The 17,511-nt window shown below is 45.9% G+C and overlaps 1 protein-coding gene across 1 annotated transcript in view; it reads right to left on the reverse strand.

The window, feature by feature from the left end:
- The window catches only part of CCDC12 (coiled-coil domain containing 12), an 84,001-nt gene extending 67,143 nt beyond the window's left edge, over window positions 1-16,858 (reverse strand). Inside the window, exon 1 of the mRNA XM_065398488.1 lies at window positions 16,724-16,858. Coding sequence (XP_065254560.1) covers window positions 16,724-16,858 — 135 coding nt within the window. The remainder of the gene's footprint in view (window positions 1-16,723) is intronic.
- Between the last annotated feature and the right edge of the window lie 653 nt (window positions 16,859-17,511).

The raw sequence follows: 17,511 nt of genomic DNA on the forward strand, positions 1-17,511 counted from the left end.
GGAAGTGACATTACTGGAGAGGAATCCTTTGTCTGTGCCCTTTGACACAGAATCCCAAACAGCCTTATTTCCCTATCTTTTCTTAGAGGCTTTGACAGTTGTTTCATCTCAGACAGCAAGCATGAAATTCCCAGACAGCCCCAAACCACTCAGAGTTTAGTAAGACAAGATTTATTTAATAAGAGAAAATCTTATTAGAAGGAAGGAAGGTCTGGTGGCTAAGGCATTGATTGGGACTCAGCAGGTCCAAGTTTTATTACCAGCTCTGCCATAGACTTCTTGTGTGACTTTTCTCTGTGCCTCAATTCCCCATCTATACAACGGGGTAATGCCTCACAGAGGAGTTGCAAGAATAAATCCATTAGTGCACATGACGCAAAAAAGGAACGAAAGCAATGGTAGATAAAACAAAAGAACCAGTACACACATCTCATTTTAACTGCTGCTAAAGCTGATCTAGACAGGTATCATTTGTGTTACAGTGAATAAACAAAATCTTATACTTCTAATCTAGAGAATGTAACCTCCTATTCCAGCTTGCCCCTTCTGCTATGACCTCTTTGCAAAGCAGTATGTCTCAGACCCAGCCTGTCACGTCAGGCATCTCATGTCAGGCTCATGGTGTCTCTCTGTGGTCATAGAATCATAGAATATCAGGGTTGGAAGGGACCTAGTCATCTAGTCCCACCCCCTGCTCAAAGCAGGACCAATCCCCAGACAGATTTTTGCTCCACATCCCTAAATGGCCCCCTCAAGGATTGAACTCACAACACTGGGTTTAGAAGGCCAATGCTCAAACCACTGAGCTATTCCTCTCCCCCTCCCCCCCCACATATACCTCTTCGTTATATTGCTTGGCCCGCCCATGATATCCCTCACATCGCTCTATCCAAGGAGGGTAATTCTTCTATGAAACACCCACTGTAAGTTTCCTAAATCCATTCAGATGGTATTCACCGCTTATGATAATCAGTTTTGGTTCCCAATTTTCTGTACCACTTTCACAGGCGAAGGAGGCTTTTGAAAGTTCACACACACACACACACACACACACACACACACACACACACACACCTTCCAGCCATTGAATATCTGTGTTTCAGATTATTTTTCAGTGGCTGTAAATACATCACCTTTGAAACATTCATGCTGTGTGTGAGACATTTCGAATAGCAGAATGATGTGCGTTGGCTGTATTTAGGGAACTAAGATTTTAAAGAAAACAAATTTCAAGCACCGTTAAAAAGAGATAGTGGGCTGTCAAATGGAACCCAACCAAATCCGAAGGCAAACACACTTTCAAGTTTCAAAGAAGGTGTTAGAAAAAGAGTCAAACAAGTGCATGCGCGGGAGGGGCTTGGATCGCGTTTTAGCCACATTATTCTCCAACAGACAGCAAGCTATTCAATTCAAGTGAGTCAACTTCAGGCGCTTAAGAGCAAGAGCTCAAGACCACGTTGATGCTGCCCCCAGATTCATTGCTCACTTCCTCCAAAAAACAATAGATGGTGGTTTAAATTCCAGTGGAAAAAAGGTGCTGAGGATGTGTACCATAGGAGAGCTGTCACACCCTCTTCCCCCCCCCCCATCCCCTTCCCATGTTTAGTATTAGTATAATAACTTGTCTGCCTTTGCAGTACCCTCTGGAGCTTGCACTACCTCTGTATCCATTCACTGTGAGCATATGACCAGCTACAGATGAAAAGATGCCTCATGTCAGTCATCTATTTCCATGGAGCCTACTCAAAAGCTCCAGCAGAAAGAAGAGTCAGACTGCACAGCTGGGACCACCGAGCGGCAGATTAAAGGAGCCAAGGTTTTAGCGCAGCACAGTTTGTGTTGAAAAGGAGCAGTTAATCTTTTTTATGGGTACAGATGGAAAAAAGGAAAAACTATGTAAAACCTCTCTGCCCATTACCATGGCAATGCAAAAATAAGTCAAGATAATGAGCATCGTGAAAATCAGAACCCATAAACTTATTGCCAGTTGCTCATGTGAAAATTAATCCTCATTTACAAGATAAATATGGGATCTCACCGGGTTTTATTATATTACAATGTTTTTATACTGGGGAAAGGGAAGATGTCCAAGTGAGTTTGCAGCAGGTTTCAAAGATTTGCTTCTAAATGCCAGTGTGTTAGACTGCTTTGCTGCTTTTATTCAAAAATGGAAAGCAGCATCTTATGGAAATTGCAAAAAGCAACAACACAGGAAAAAGTGACAGTCACGTTTCGTTTGCCATTAGCATCTATTTGTAGCAACCTAGTTCTGTTAAATACTCACCTCAACCAACAACAAAGCTGCTTTAAATATTAAAAAGCAAAGAGCGTGAAAACAGCTAGATAGCAAGAAATAGGAATGAAATGCGGTCACGTGCTGCCATACAGAAGGAAGGAGACAGCCACATTGGAGAGGTGTGGACTTGTAGTCTAAACGTAGAACTAGGAAGTCAGGGACTTCTGAGTTCGCCATTCACTTGTCATGTGACCACAAGCAGGTGACAACCTCTCAGCTTCAGTTTGCCCATCAGTAAGAAATGAGGATGTAAACCAGCCTCTTTGGTTTTCCTATGCCCTATATCAGTGGTTCTCCACCGGGGTATGCATACCCCTGGGGTTATGCAGAGGTCTTCCAGGGGGTACAGCAACTCATCTAGAAATTTGCCTAGTTTACAACACGCTACATAAAAAAGCACTAGAGAAGTCAGTACAAGCTAAAATTTCATACGACTTGTTTATGTATTGCTCTATATACTATGCACTGAGATGTCAGTACAATATTTATATTCCAATTGATTTTATAATTATGTTGTAAAAATGAGAAAATAAGCAATTTTTCAGTAACAGTGTGCTGTGACACTTTTGTATTTTTTTTTGTCTGATTGTGTTAGCAAGTAGTTTTTAAGTAAGGTGAAACTTCAGGGTAAGCAAGACAAATCAGACTCCTGAAAGGGGTTTTGTAGTCCGGAAAGGTTGAGAGCCACTGCTCTACACCACATCTGTCTCTCAAAGGAAGTGATGGAAGCCCCACTGTTCCTCGGTCTAGTTTGACTATGTCTTCCTATATAAAAAACACAACATACAAGCTAGATATGATTCAAAGACAAAGAAACAAGTACATAAAGATCAAAAACAACCACTTCTGTCTGAAATTTTACCTACTTTTGTTAAAGTAACTATTATAAATTGACAGACCACAGGAAAATATCCCCCATTTATTTACTTTGTGCATTTAGGAGCACTGTGTCTAGTCATTTTCACTGTTTCCCCTGTATAGTCAGTTTCCCGTTTGTGTGGGTCTTTCATACAGCAAAGGCAGAGAGTAACTCATTTTAGAAAATAGAAAACAAAAATTAAAAACCACAAAGACTGGCAGGGGACACAGGACAAGTGTAGAACCTAAGACTGGTTTTAGCTTTGTTTTAAACCGATCAGCTTACAAGTTAACAGCATCCCTTTAAAACAGATCTACTACTTTTGTGCTTAGCATTTGTGCTGCACTGCACGTGCCTTGTACACCTCTACTCCGATATAACGCGACCCGATATAACGCGGTAAAGCAGCACTCCGGGGAGGCAGGGCTGCGCACTCCGGTGGATCAAAACAAGTTTGATATAACGCGGTTTCACCTATAATGCAGTAAGATTTTTTGGCTCCCAAGGACAGCGTTATATAGGGGTAGAGGTGTATCTGTATATTCGTATGGAGAGTTTGATCTCTGCACTTATAAAGCTTTTTCTCTCTATTCCAACCCTCCTGTCATCCAAATCTTTTAGAAGGAACCAACAAATAGTAAGCAGATGCAAATACTCAGTAATTCACCACACAGTGAGGCCTCACAATTTTCAATGCTTGATTTTAATGCTCAAATTTTGTTGTTAAATAAACATCCTCCCTCTCTCAAGTAGTCTGAATTAACAATACGGTAGCAGCTTCCTCCCCTAGCAAGAGCAAGCCACAGACTTTATCACACCAACAGCGGGCAATGAACATTTCCTCCCCCATTTCAAAACCTAAAGGTTACACACAATTATTTCCACATTAGAGATTAAGAAGCAACCCCCAGGTTACGAAGCAGTGTTTAAGACAACTGCACTGTTCGAAAATATATTGCTAAAAATATTACTAAGTAACTGGTTGTGTGAAAAGGGCTCAGCTCACAAGAAAGGCAAAACGGCTCAGTTGATTCTTTTATATGGATAATTCACAGACCCACAGCTTCACTATAGTACTAGCAGTGAGGAAAGAACTAAATAATACTTCGTTGTGTATTGTAATTAAAATCAAAATGTCTCCCTACAGCAAAACTAACTATTTGGACCACACATTGGCACATCTGTGGTATCCAACAGCAACTAAGAAAAACTAGGTTTTCCCCATTTTACGTGCTCGGTTTTCAAAACAGTATGTGGTAGATGGATTCCAAATAGGGTGACCATATGTCCCGATTTTATAGGAACAGTCCCAATATTTGGGGCTTATTTTTATATGGGCTCCTATTACCCCCACCCCATGTCCTGATTTTTCACAGTTGGTATCTGGTCACCCAAATTCCAAAATCTCTGTTTAGAATATATTGAGGCATCAACAATTCTAATGAATGCATGCTCCAGTTTACACAGTGTTTTCATCTACTTACAGATGTACCACAGTACATGCCCATAAAGTAGCCCTTTGAAGAATCCACATCATGTGACACAAGAAACCCACAGACCACCACACCTACCTGGACAGATCCAATAACCACCTAAAATACATCAAGAAATTTATTATCCGCAGCCAGGCACTCTGATACAACAGACTATGCTCTGAGTAGAAAATCCAGGATATATACACCTTAACACACTTAAAACTGCCTTTACCAAACAAGGACACTCCACCAGAGAAGTAGTTTGCATCACGGAATGGGCCACCCAAACACCCTGAGAGAACCTGCTTCAATACAGAAATAAAACCACCTCTGAACACACACCCCTAGTTGTCACCTACCGCCCCACACTGGAATCTATACGGGGTATCATTAAACAACTGCAATCCATACTTAATGGGAACCACATCCTAAAAGAAATCTTTCCTGAACCCCCTCTTCTGGTCTTCAAACAACCCCCAACGTCTCCAAGCTCATCATCAGAAGCAAGATCCCCACAGATCAGGATATACCAACTCAAAACAGAACCAGACCCTGCCAGAACAACAGATGCAAAACCTGTGGACATACCTCCACTGCTACGATGATCAACACCTGCCATAACACACCTTTCAATATCCATAGGCCCTACACATGCCTCTCACCTCACCCACCTTCTTTTGGAAAGGAAAGCCACCTGAAGAAAGATGCATTCACGGGATTGGCTTTGCCATCAAAAATAAGATCGCCAATCAGCTTTTGGAGCTTCCCGTGGGGATCAATGACCGTCTCATGACTCTTCAGCTCAAGCTCAGCAACAACCAGTATGCCACAGTCATCAGTGCATACGCCCCAACACTTGATGATGAGGAAGACAACAAGGAGCAGTTTTATAGTGCTCTCGATGCAGTCTTCACAGCCACACCTAAAGCAGACAAATTCATCCTCCTGGGAGATTTCAATGCCAGAATCGGACAGGACTCCCAACTCTGGAGCAGCACAATAGGCAAAGAAGGGGTTGGAAATGTAAGCCCCAATGGTATTCTCCTCCTCAGCAAATGTGTGAAGCATGACCTGCTCATCACAAATACCATCGTTAGGCAGAGTAACAAATTTAAGACCACCTGGAAACATCCTCAGTCCAAACACTGGCATCTCCTTGACTATGTTATAGTCAGCGCCTGAGATTTGACTCCATGTAACACGAGCGGTACAGATCACTGTTGGACAGACCATTGATTAGTATGATCACTCATGTACCTGCAGCTCACTCCACCACACTGCAAACACCCAAAACTAAGCAAAAGCAGTATAACGTCAAAGCACTTCAAGACCAAGCCAGCTGCAAGACGTTCCATCAACACCTGTCTGGGAAACTCTCTAACTTGCCTGATAACATCATTGACATTCAAGAGCACAGGCACCAACTTAAAAATACCATTCACAGTGCATGTGCTGAAACTATAGGATATTCCACTTATCAGCACCAAGATTGGTTTGACGAAAACAATGAGGAAATCCTAGCATTAATTCAAAAGAAAAGAACTGCATTCTGTAACTGGCAAAATGATTCCTCTAACCAACTGTCTGTACTGAGCTATCTTGATTATCACTTCAAAAGTTTTTTTCTCTTACTTAATTGGCCTCTCAGAGTTGGTAAGACAACTCCCACCTGTTCATGCTCTCTGTAGGTGTGTATATATATCTCCTCAATATATGTTTCACTCTATATGCATCCGAAGAAGTGGGTTGTAGCCCACGAAAGCTTATGCTCTAATAAATTTGTTAGTCTCTAAGGTGCCACAAGTACTCCTGTTCTTTTTACGGATACAGACTAACACGGCTGCTACTCTGAAACGCAACGAAAACATGAGGCTTACCGCTTGCTCAAAGCCAAAGTCGGCTACATGACATCAAAAATAAGTGGTGGCAAGAGAAGGCCTCTGAGATCCAGGGTTTTGTATACCAGGATGGCATGAGAAGCTTCCTTCAGGCAAGAAAAGCTACATATGGGCCAAGCTCCAAAGGCCCAAGCCCCTTACGTTCCCAGGATGGCTCCAACTTCCTCAAGAACAATGCGGCCATTAAACAACGCTGGAAGGAGCACTTTGAGAGCCTACTAAACCCCGAATCCACGGTCTCTGAAGACACCATCAAGTCTATTCCACAACGCTCAGCAATGGAACACCTTGCTGATGCCCATCTTCTGAGGAAGTCTGGCATGCCATCACTGAGACAAAAAAAAAAAAAAAAAAATCACAAAGACACCAGGCCCAGATAGCATCCCAGCTGAGGTTTTTAAAGCCGGTGGAACAATGCTCCAGCAAAAACTTTGCCAACTCCCCGACAAAATCTGGATCTGCAACGAAATTTCACCTGACTTTAGGAATGCCAACATTGTTACAATATTTAAGAAAGGGGACAAATCTTTGTGCTGGAACTACAGAGGTATTGCTCTCCGCTCCATCACAGGGAAGATTCTTGCCCGGGTTCTACTAAACCGCCTCCCCCTCGGCCGAGGAACTCCTCCCTGAATCACAGTGTGGTTTCAGGCCATCCCGAGGCACAACTGACATGATCTTCATGGCACGACAGATTCAGGAGAAGTGCAGAGAGCACCACCAGGAACTGTCATGGCATTCATCGACCTAACCAAGGCCTTTGACTCTATCAACCGTCATGCCCTATGGAAGGTGCTGTGTAGGTTTGGCTGTCCACAGAAATTCATTTCCATCATCAGCCTACTCCACGATGGGAGGACTGCCACCATTCTGTGCAACGGCTCAGAGACCGAACCATTCATCATTCGCACTGGTGTCGAGCAGAGCTTGGCATCACTGACTTCAGTATGAAGATGACTGTGTCATTCTCGCACACACAGAGGCCGACCCGCAAAGTACCCTAAACCTTTTTGCAGATGCCTATCACAGCCTGGGTCTCCCTCTCAACATCGGGAATACCAAGGTATTCTATCACCCCTCACCTGCACAAACTACTCTTCATACTCTACAAATCACCATCAGCGGAGAACCCCTGGAAAATGTGGACCATTTTCCTTACCTTGGCAGCCACCTTTCCCAACCAGCCAGCATTGACACAGAAATTGAATACAGGATCCACTGTGCCAGCACATCCTTTGGGAGACTACTCAAACAAGTCTTCAATGATAGGGATCTACAAACTGGCACCAAGATCTTGGTTTACAAGGCAGTTGTCATTCCCACCCTTCTTTATGGGTGTGTGACCTGGGTAACCTACAGACGACATCTCAAGCCGCTGGAGTGGTTCCAGCAGCGCTGCCTCAGGAGGATTCTCAGGACCAGCTGCGAAGACTGACACAGTAACACCAGCGTTCTCTCTGAAGCCAACATCAGCAGTGTAGAAACGCAGGTCATGAAATACCAACTCCACTGGGCTGGACACTTGTACGTATGCCTGACACTCGCCCCCCAAAGCAAGGACTCTTCTCTCAGTTAAGTCAGGGAAGAAGGGCTCGCAGAGGGCAGCGGAAGCGTTTCAAAGACATACTGAAAGTACATCTTAAAAAGGGAGGCATCAGCCCAACAAACTGGGAGGATTCGGCGCGGAACAGAACACGGCGGCGTCACACCATACACCAAGCCACAGCCCACTTTGAGGAGAACAGACGTGCTCATGAGACAGAGAAGCGACAAAGGAGGAAAGAAAGGGCACAACAATCCAGGCAGCAACTCTGTCTCCTCCAAGGTCACACCTGTCACTTCTGTGAGAAAATCTGCAGGGCGCGTATTGGGCTCCTCAGCCACTTAAAAACCCACCAATGAAACTCCTTGGCAGACATCATCCTTGCATCGAGGGACAGCCGAAGGTGAGATCTCACCCAGTGCACTAAATACCCCAGTAACAACTACGTCAATGAAACCAGACAATCACTACACCCTTGAATAAACTCTCACAGAAAAATGATAAAAGACAAAAACACCCAGTCACTTGTGGGTGAACACCTTTCACAAAATGATCACTCTAGAGCTGACCACTGAGTCCTCCATCTCCACAGAAACTTGCACAATGCCTTCAAAACACAAGCTGGGAGCTTAAATTCATAACTCGGTTAGACATTAAAAATCATAGACTAACAGAGAGTGAGGCACTGGATTTACATCTTATTACAACAATCTGTAATCCACTAACAATCACCCCCCAAACTGCCTTTTTTCCCCCTCCCACCCTCCTTTCCCCCTATGACTGGAGGAGTGTTAACAGGCCACTTCACCTTGAATGGTCCCTTGAAATACGTGTTAACTACTTGTGCTAAACAATCTGTTCCACCTTGTATTTAGCTCTGACATGTACCATTTCCCAGGCCTGAAGAAGAGCTCTGTGTTTGTCTCTCTCATCAACAGAATTTGGTCCAATAAAAGATATTACCTCACCCACCTTGTCTCGCTAATATCCCAGGACCAAAATGGTTACAACAACATCACTACATACAACCTCTTAAACATTTGCAACGGAGAAAGAGATAATGCTAACAGTTTGCAATGTCAACTAGCTTAATGGAAAATTGTGGTAAGTGGGAATAAGATTCTCTATGTACTAAGGGTGGAATTTTTAAGTGCTTACGTGATTTAGATTTACAAGTCCCATTGACATTCAACAGAGCTTGTGCTCCTAAGTCACTTAGGAAGTCCAACCCTAAATGTTTGGATGTTGATTCCATGCAAGTGTGCCCCTTTAAAACCAGTGGCCAATTTCTGATTTGGGGTTAATTGTAAAAGTTTTCCCTGCTCCAAACAGCACTTTGGACCCAATCCTGCGTTTCTTATGTAGGCAAAGCTCCCCAACAACTTCAATTAGGAACTGCAGTCCTGGGACCTAAGAGTCAACTGAATCCTGCAGTGCAAGTGGGTTTTCAGTTTTCCATGAGGAATGATACAACTACCCTCCATCTTATTTTCATTTACTGTAAACAAATGATGTTGAGGCGTATGCTTTACGGTCCCAATCCTGCAAACACTTACATGCAAGTAGTCCCACTGGCAACGAGACTGCTGAAGTACATGAAGTTAGGCATGTGTTTAAGTGTTGGAAGGACCGGAGCCTAGGCAAGCTAGGAGTCACTAGAAGTCAGGTAATCACATGCCTAAAAGCTTTAAATAAATCTAAGAGACCATATTCTCTAATTGTGTTCCAAGATTTATAATCAGATAGTGATGCTGCACTCAATAGCTAAGAGATGGCCACTGAAAACAACCGGGCATGTAGTATTAAACTTTAAAATGAGCCTAACTTAATTCTTTAGCAATAATAACCTTAACAAACGGTGAAAAACAGCATTCTGTTTAACGATTTGATTTTCAGCTGTTTAATGGAAAAAAAGATAGGTCATATGAAAGAAGCAGACAATAAGCGGTCTGGACTACACGGTACTATAAGAGAAACGTTAGTATATTAATTAGAATTAACATAAGATTTAAGCAAGTTGAGAAAATTATGATGCAGCTACAGTACAAACGCAGCAGCTGCTTCTAGTACTTATTATGCGGTTTTACACCTTTGAATAAAATGCACGCAGTGTTAGATTCTTCCACCCCACTGCTGTGCCGAATGACTAAGTGATAAACTTCTCCCCAAGTATTCTCTCTTATGTTCACATTTAGGAGAGGCTTGCTCTTATAGATATAATATGACGTACACTCAGTTACTTAAGAGAACAACCCCTGTTTTTCCCCCACAAGAGCTGGAAGTACTTCTTACTCTCCGTTTCAAAATTAAAATTCTTAAAGTTAAAAAGACTGATCAACATCATTATGTGAGTGTGACCAAGGCTGGCATCAGAAAAACCGGTGCTGCTTTCCTCTTAATTGGACGTGGCACCAAAAACATCAGCTAAGTGCCAATTATATAACCAACCTCTTTCAAAGATATTTAAATATCCTAAGCCTGCAGAAAAATGTGCAAGGCCATATTAAACATTACAACACTGTCCTGCGCATTTCCTCTTCTACAAAGAAACAAAAAGAGGGGAAGTTTATTCTTCAAAAAGCACTGTTCCCATGTTGTCCCTTCATATGGATTTCTGTTTGATACTAGATAAAAGGCTATTTGAGCTTTTAACAGTTTTACACCTTCTCCAGTTACTCACAAATACATCAGCTTTTAGGAAAATTGTGTAGTATAATCAGGTCCTGGTCTGTGACTGCAGCTCCCTTAGGCACCATCACAACACAAATAATCATACAGGGTTAAAAGCACCTTCCATGCATCCTAGTATTTTAGGTCGACTTACATGGCTGTGAGGACTGCGGCGAGTCGACCGCTGCCGCTCCACCGTCGACTCCGCTTTCGCCTCTTGCCGCGGTGGATTTCCGGAGTCGACAGCAGAGCGATCAGGGATCGATTTTATTGCGTCTTCACTAGACGTGATAAGTCGATCCCCAATAGATCGATTGCTACCCGCCAATCCGGTGGGTAGTGAAGACGTGCCCTGAGTGGTAGTGAACCAAAGCACTTAGTGGTAAGGGGAGTAGGGGCTGAGCAGAGCATAACTACTGAGTTGCCAGTCAGAGGGGTGATGAATGGGCCTCGTTGGTACCAACTACATACAACACTTTGGGAGAAGGTGAGAGCATCCTGGAAAGAACCTCTGGTGGGCCTCAGCTTGAATGTGTTTTTTAGTGCACTGATCAGGGGTCTATGGTGAGTGGAGAACCAAGAGATGTGGTTTAGGCTTTTCAGCTACAGTCAGGTAGTTCAAAGGCAAGCAGCTGTTTAATTTTCCAGCCAAGTTGAAACAGGCTGCATAACAACCTCTAGAGCCTGGTCAGTTTACCAGCAGAAGCTTTGGCTAGGCAGACTTTGATTTGCTCTTAAGAGGGAGAATAAAGCGTGCACGCGAAAGGTCACCGTCGGACAGTGGCTATCATTTTCATGTCAGAAAGATAAAATGTTGTGTACTTTGCAGGAAGCATGAGAAGCTGGGTCATCAAGACACTCTGATTGTAAGCGGGTGTAAGACCGTTAGAATTGGCTTCCTAAACATACACAACCACCCCTGCTGCTCATGTGAAATGCACGGAAGCAGGAAACGTGTCACTTTGTCCCCAAGAAGCTCCCCTTACCGATTGCTCCATAAAATGCTCCATGAGAAGACCTTAAACTTGGCTACCTTGTTGAACACCAGTTATAGAGTTGTTAAACACGACTTCAGTTTGAGATTTTGAAATACACTGCAACTTGCAAGCCAAAGATGGCCTTAATCTTGGAGCAAGCTATATTTAACAGCCACAGAGGGAAATGCTTTACAAAGAAAAACAGGGTCTGAGAAAAGTGTCTCAGAAATACAGTCAGAAAGCTAGGTTTTAATACCATACTTGCTGCTGGATCCACTGACGGGTCTGTAGCTGAGCCAAGAGTCTGCATACATCAGTTTTGTGTAGGATGGAAACCTTGTACTACAGTATCTTTGCGATATAGTACACTTGGAATCTGGGACAGCTGATGGCAACACACAAGGAATAAGATCAGCTTTAGCAGTGGCACGGATTGAGTCAGAAGAGCTCAAACCAAATTTCAGATTGCATAGCAATGACTATGGGCTTTTCAAATGTTGTACAGGCCAAGTTTAGATAAGGTAATTATGCTGTGCACTGCACCAATCACAACCACCTCTATTGTGTAGCTCAACAAATGTTATTCCTTTCTTTAAGAGGGAGTTTGTTTTGGAATATGTTTTCCAATTTTACTATTTAAAGTGGCAAATAATAACAGTTTCAAGCTCTGGCTAATGACTTTGATGCTCCTATGAGCTACTTCAGAAGCATCCACCATGTACGCTGAGTTGTTGGTCAAGCCCCAATAATGAAGACAGTGATAAGTCATCATTTGATTCACACCTATTATGAACATACTGCAGAAACTAAGTCAAGCACTGATACAACCCAACTTACAGGAATTCTTAAGGACACCAACACAGGTAAATTTAAGAGCACCCCTCTTTACTTTTCAAGGAAAGGCTCTCTTGTTGAGGTGTAGCACCACGATTAAGTGGGATCCAACAGGAACTCAAAAAATTATCTGGCCACACATTGCATTTGTTTACTTAATTTTGAAGACTACCCAAATGAAGAAACAAAGTAAGCCACACATTACACTCACCCAGCATGAAGCAACTGTTTCCTACCCAAAAAGAGGTCAACACATTTATTTTGCATGTTCGTGAGCAGCACAACAATGGAAGCTTTCACTCTGTAGTTCGCCTGAGAAAAGGATTTACATCATGAAGTCTAAGCCAGCAACTGAATGAAAAAGTGGGCCAAGTTCACACATGGTGTAAAGCCTAGACGTCAAAGGCACTACAGATGTGTAGGGTAATACAGGTTTTTCTAGAAAAGCCCAAATTCTTAACTGCATGGATTTCTTCTGAACTTCCAAAGACTCTAACCAGCCTGAAGTGACTCAATACCCCTGAGGAAACAGAGTGGAAGTCTGAGAATTAGCCTCTTTCTCGCTAGGTGGACACTACAGTTGTAGCTGACTCAACTCCTAGAGCAGGGGTGGCCAACCTGTGGCTCCGGAGCCACATGCAGCTCTTCAGAGGTTAATATACGGCTCCTTACCGAGGCACTGATTCCGGGGCTGGAGCTATAGATGCTAACTTTCCAATTTGCTGCTCAACTCCCTGCTTTGCCCCAAGCCCTGCCCCCACTCCACCCCTTCCCCTAAGGCCCCTGCCCCTTCCCCTGAGCCTGCCATGCCCTCGCTCCTCCCCCCTCTCCCCATAGCCTCCTGTGCACGTGAAACAGCTGATTGTGGTGGGCGGAGGGAGGGAGAGTAGGCACTGATTGGTGGGGCAGAGGCGCTGGGGAGTGGATGGGGGGCTGCTGATGTATTACTGTGGCTCTTTGGCAATGTACATGGGTAAATTCTGGCTCCTTCTCAGGCTCAGGTTAACCACCCCGTCCTAGAGACATGACAAGATTCCCATAGTGTAAGCAATGTCTCCCGCTAACTAGGGAAGGCTGAGCCTCATCTGTCTCCAAAGGCAAAGAGACAAAAGAACAGGGCAAAACATGGTACCATGTACAGGAAGGGGATTTAATAGAGGGAAGGAAAATATATATCACCTTTTTGAAACTACCTAGAAAAAGTACAAAGGCTCTGTGCTCCCTGGTTCCTTATCTTATGTGCCAATCCATATAGGCCACAAACGAGAGTCTTATTTTCTGCAACCCCCATTAAAGACCAAGGATAATAAAAGAAGTGGAACTAATAGTTTTCAAGAAGCCCCAGGTAAACAAACTCTGTATGTGTCTTCAGAATGACTATAAAACTGTCCTAATGCAACTCAACAATTGAAACCCTCCTTCCCACAATCTTCCAGTTCCACCTTTGAGGGAGAAAAAAGAATGCCCTGACCAAAATTGACTTAAGTCATTTTGTAAGGTCATCCTGAATTTACCTGCCAAGACACTTATACAAACCCCACCACCTTAGTACCTAAACATCAATCCAGAGTGATGCAGCAAGCAGTGATTGCAAGGCCATTTTTAACTATCCCAGAAATAATTTCAGGGTAGGAAAACACCACATTATTATTATTATTAATACAATAATATAGATCTAGAAGTTGCAGTCATGGACCAGAACCCCATTGTGCTAGGTACTATACAAAGGGGCAGTTACTATTCCAAAGGGCATACAATCTAAGGTTCCAGGTATGTTGACTACAGTGGAGTCGCATCATAGGCACATTTAACTTACGCGATTTTAACTATACGCACTCGGCAAAACAAAACAAAAAAAAGAAAAATAATTTAAATACTGTACCTGTAGTGTGGGCGATTCCGCCTGCCATTCCACTCAATGAGCATTTGACTATACGCGATTTTCGCCTTACGTGCTGACTTCAGAACCTACCGCGTAAGATGCGACTCCCCTGTACATACTATTTTCTGTTGTGTTTTGCACTGCCCTGTAGTGTACCTGCTACTGATTTTAGGCTGATTTTTGTAGCTGACAACAGTTATCCATTTGGTACAGATCATCTACTGTACAGCAATAAGTACACTTAGGCCTTGGCTACACTTGGGAATTCACAGCGCTGCCGCGGCAGCACTGCGAAGCACGAGTGTAGTCGCGCCGCCAGCGCTGCGAGAGAGCTCTCGCAGCACTGTATGTACTCCACCTCTCCGAGGGGAGTAACTTGCAGCGCTGCGAGGGAGCGTGCAGCGCTGCAGGCGCTGATTACACTGGCGCTTTACAGCGCTGCACTCGCTGCGCTGGGGGGGCGTTTTCACACCCCTGAGCGCAGCAAGTTGCAGCGCTGTACAGTGCCAGTGTAGCCAAGGCCTTATAGCGCTGTACAGTCACCTCACAATGTGACAATATCATATCTCAGCATCATGAAGTAAATGGTTTTTCCCTGAAGGACAAAATCCATGAGGTGGTAACTCTGTCTACTTTACACACAGAGTTCAGGCACTGTAATGAAGATCAAGCCATCTGAGTCATTCATTGCCCTGTCCCCAGTGATTGTTGAGTAACTTCTCACCTCTCCACAGGACTCATGCTCATCTTTCCTCCTTCTTCAAGGGACTCTTTCCCCACTCACCCAACCCAACCCCTTCTTTCATTTACTGTCCTCTTACTAGGTGTTTCCACACAGCTGATCTGGGGCTGGTAGTCTCTCTTTTATCATTGCAAATTTACCATCACAAAGCACAACGTTAGGAAACCAAGGTGACAGGCAATGAACGCAGGACTGAAAGCCATGAAACTCCCAAGTCATAATCATGGGACTGACGCATGCATGGTCTGAGCAAATCACACACCCCATGTCTCAGTTTCCCCATCAGTACCATGCAGGTAACACCTTCCTGATAGACTGTTTGGGGGATTAATTAAGATTTGTAAACTCCTCCCCCCAACCAATAAATCAGAAACTGCTATAAAAATACAAAATATTTGAATATGATAGAATTAATCCCCAGTTTATACTTAACTCTGAACACCGATCCCCATTTGTGCACTTCATATTGGGGCTTATTTATTATTTTAACACCACTCAAAACTAAATGAGCCAAGTGCCATCCAATACAGACAGCAGACATGATCCCATGGAGCTTACAAGCTAAAACAGACACAAGGCAAACAAGGTGGATGACAAGTAGGGTGACCAGATGTCCCGATTTTATAGGGACAGCCCTGATTTTGGGGTCTTTTTCTTATATAGGCTCCTATTACCCCCCACCCCCATCCCAATTTTTCACACTTGCTGTCTGGTCACCCTAATGACAAGACAACAGCCAAGAGCAGGAACGGAAGAGTAGAGGTGGAAGAACACAGGTTGTACATCAGCAAGGGTACATGGTTATTCAGCAACGGCTAATACACAGCACCATGGAGCAAAGATAACAATGAATTAATAAGTAGCAGAGTAGGGCTCTGATTCCGCAATTGGACCCACCCAGGGGATCCCTCGCAAGCATTACAGAGCTTTTATGAAGTCAATGGGATGGAGGGGACTGCCCACAGAAATCCAATTATGGATCAGGGGCTCAATCAGCAGGTTACTGGTTGGCTGAGTACCACGGGCAGGTCCGGTTGGGGCACACGGTCTTCCTGCCGCTCCTGAAAGGTTCCCCCAGACACCCCACAGGCTTCTCTCAACTCCCACGCACACCTCCCCACTACCCAATACCCTGCTCCTCTATGGCCACCCCACCAATTCATCAGTGCCCTCCACCGTCCTTATGCCCCGCACAAATACTGAGTGCACCTATCTCCCTCAACTCCTCTCACCCCGGGTGGCCTCAGCTGCCCTTGCCCCCCCAGCCACCCCTTAGACTCCACCCCCCCGGTACACTCACACCCCACAGGACCCCCCCTTCTCCCCAACACCAGCAGCTCCCAGTCCTCCCCACGCCACCCACCCCTGGGTGACACTTGGTGCTCCCCAATCCCGTTACACCCACAGCTCCCCCCTCGCCCCATCTCCTCCCCCTCCCCCACAGCTCCCCCCTCGCCCCATCTCCTCCCCCTCGCCCACAGCTCCCAACTCGCCCCAGCTCCTCCCCCAGGGCCCTGCGCTCCCACCCCGGGGTCCGACCGGGTCACCTTGTGCGCCCCTGTCCGGCTCCGCAAGGCCTTGAGCCGCTCCCTCCGCCGCAGCGCCTCCTCCTGCAGCCGCCCCACGCCGGAGCCGGCAACGGGAGCGGGGCCGGGGCCTGAGTTGGCAACGGGGGCCGCCATCTTCCCCAACGCCCGGCAGGCACCGCGCGGGGGAGGCCCGGCCAATCGAGCGGCCTCCTCGGGGCCAGGGGGAGCCCCGAGCGCATCGATCGGAGCCTGAGCGCTTCGGGCGGGAGCCAGGAGGAGGGAGCAGGGTGGGGGAGGGGAGCAGAGGGGCTGGGGCAGGAGGAGTGAGCAGGGGGGAGGGGAGCAGAGGGGCTGGGGCAGGACGAGGGAGGAGGGAGCGGGGGGGGGGAGCAGAGGGGCTGGGGCAGGAGGAGGGAGCAGGGTGGGGGGGAGCAGAGGGGCTGGGGCAGGACGAGGGAGGAGGGAGCAGAGGGGCTGGGGCAGGAGGAGGGAGCAGGGGGGAGGGGAGCAGAGAGGCTGGGGCAGGAGGAGGGAGCAGGGGGGAGGGGAGCAGCGGGGCTGGGGCAGGACGAGGGAGGAGGGAGCGGGGGGGAGCAGAGGGGCTGGGGCAGGAGGAGGGAGCAGAGGGGCTGGGGCAGGAGGAGGGAGGAGTGAGCAGGGTGGGGGGGAGCAGTGGGGAGGGGAGCAGAGGGGCTGGGGCAGGAGGAGGGAGCAGGGCTGGGGCAGGAGGAGGGAGCAGTGGGGAGGGGAGCAGAGGGGCTGGGGCAAGAGGAGGGAGCAGGGGGGAGGGGAGCAGAGGGGCTGGG

The sequence above is a fragment of the Emys orbicularis genome, chromosome 2, assembly GCF_028017835.1.
Source record: "Emys orbicularis isolate rEmyOrb1 chromosome 2, rEmyOrb1.hap1, whole genome shotgun sequence".
Lineage (NCBI taxonomy): Eukaryota > Metazoa > Chordata > Testudines > Emydidae > Emys > Emys orbicularis.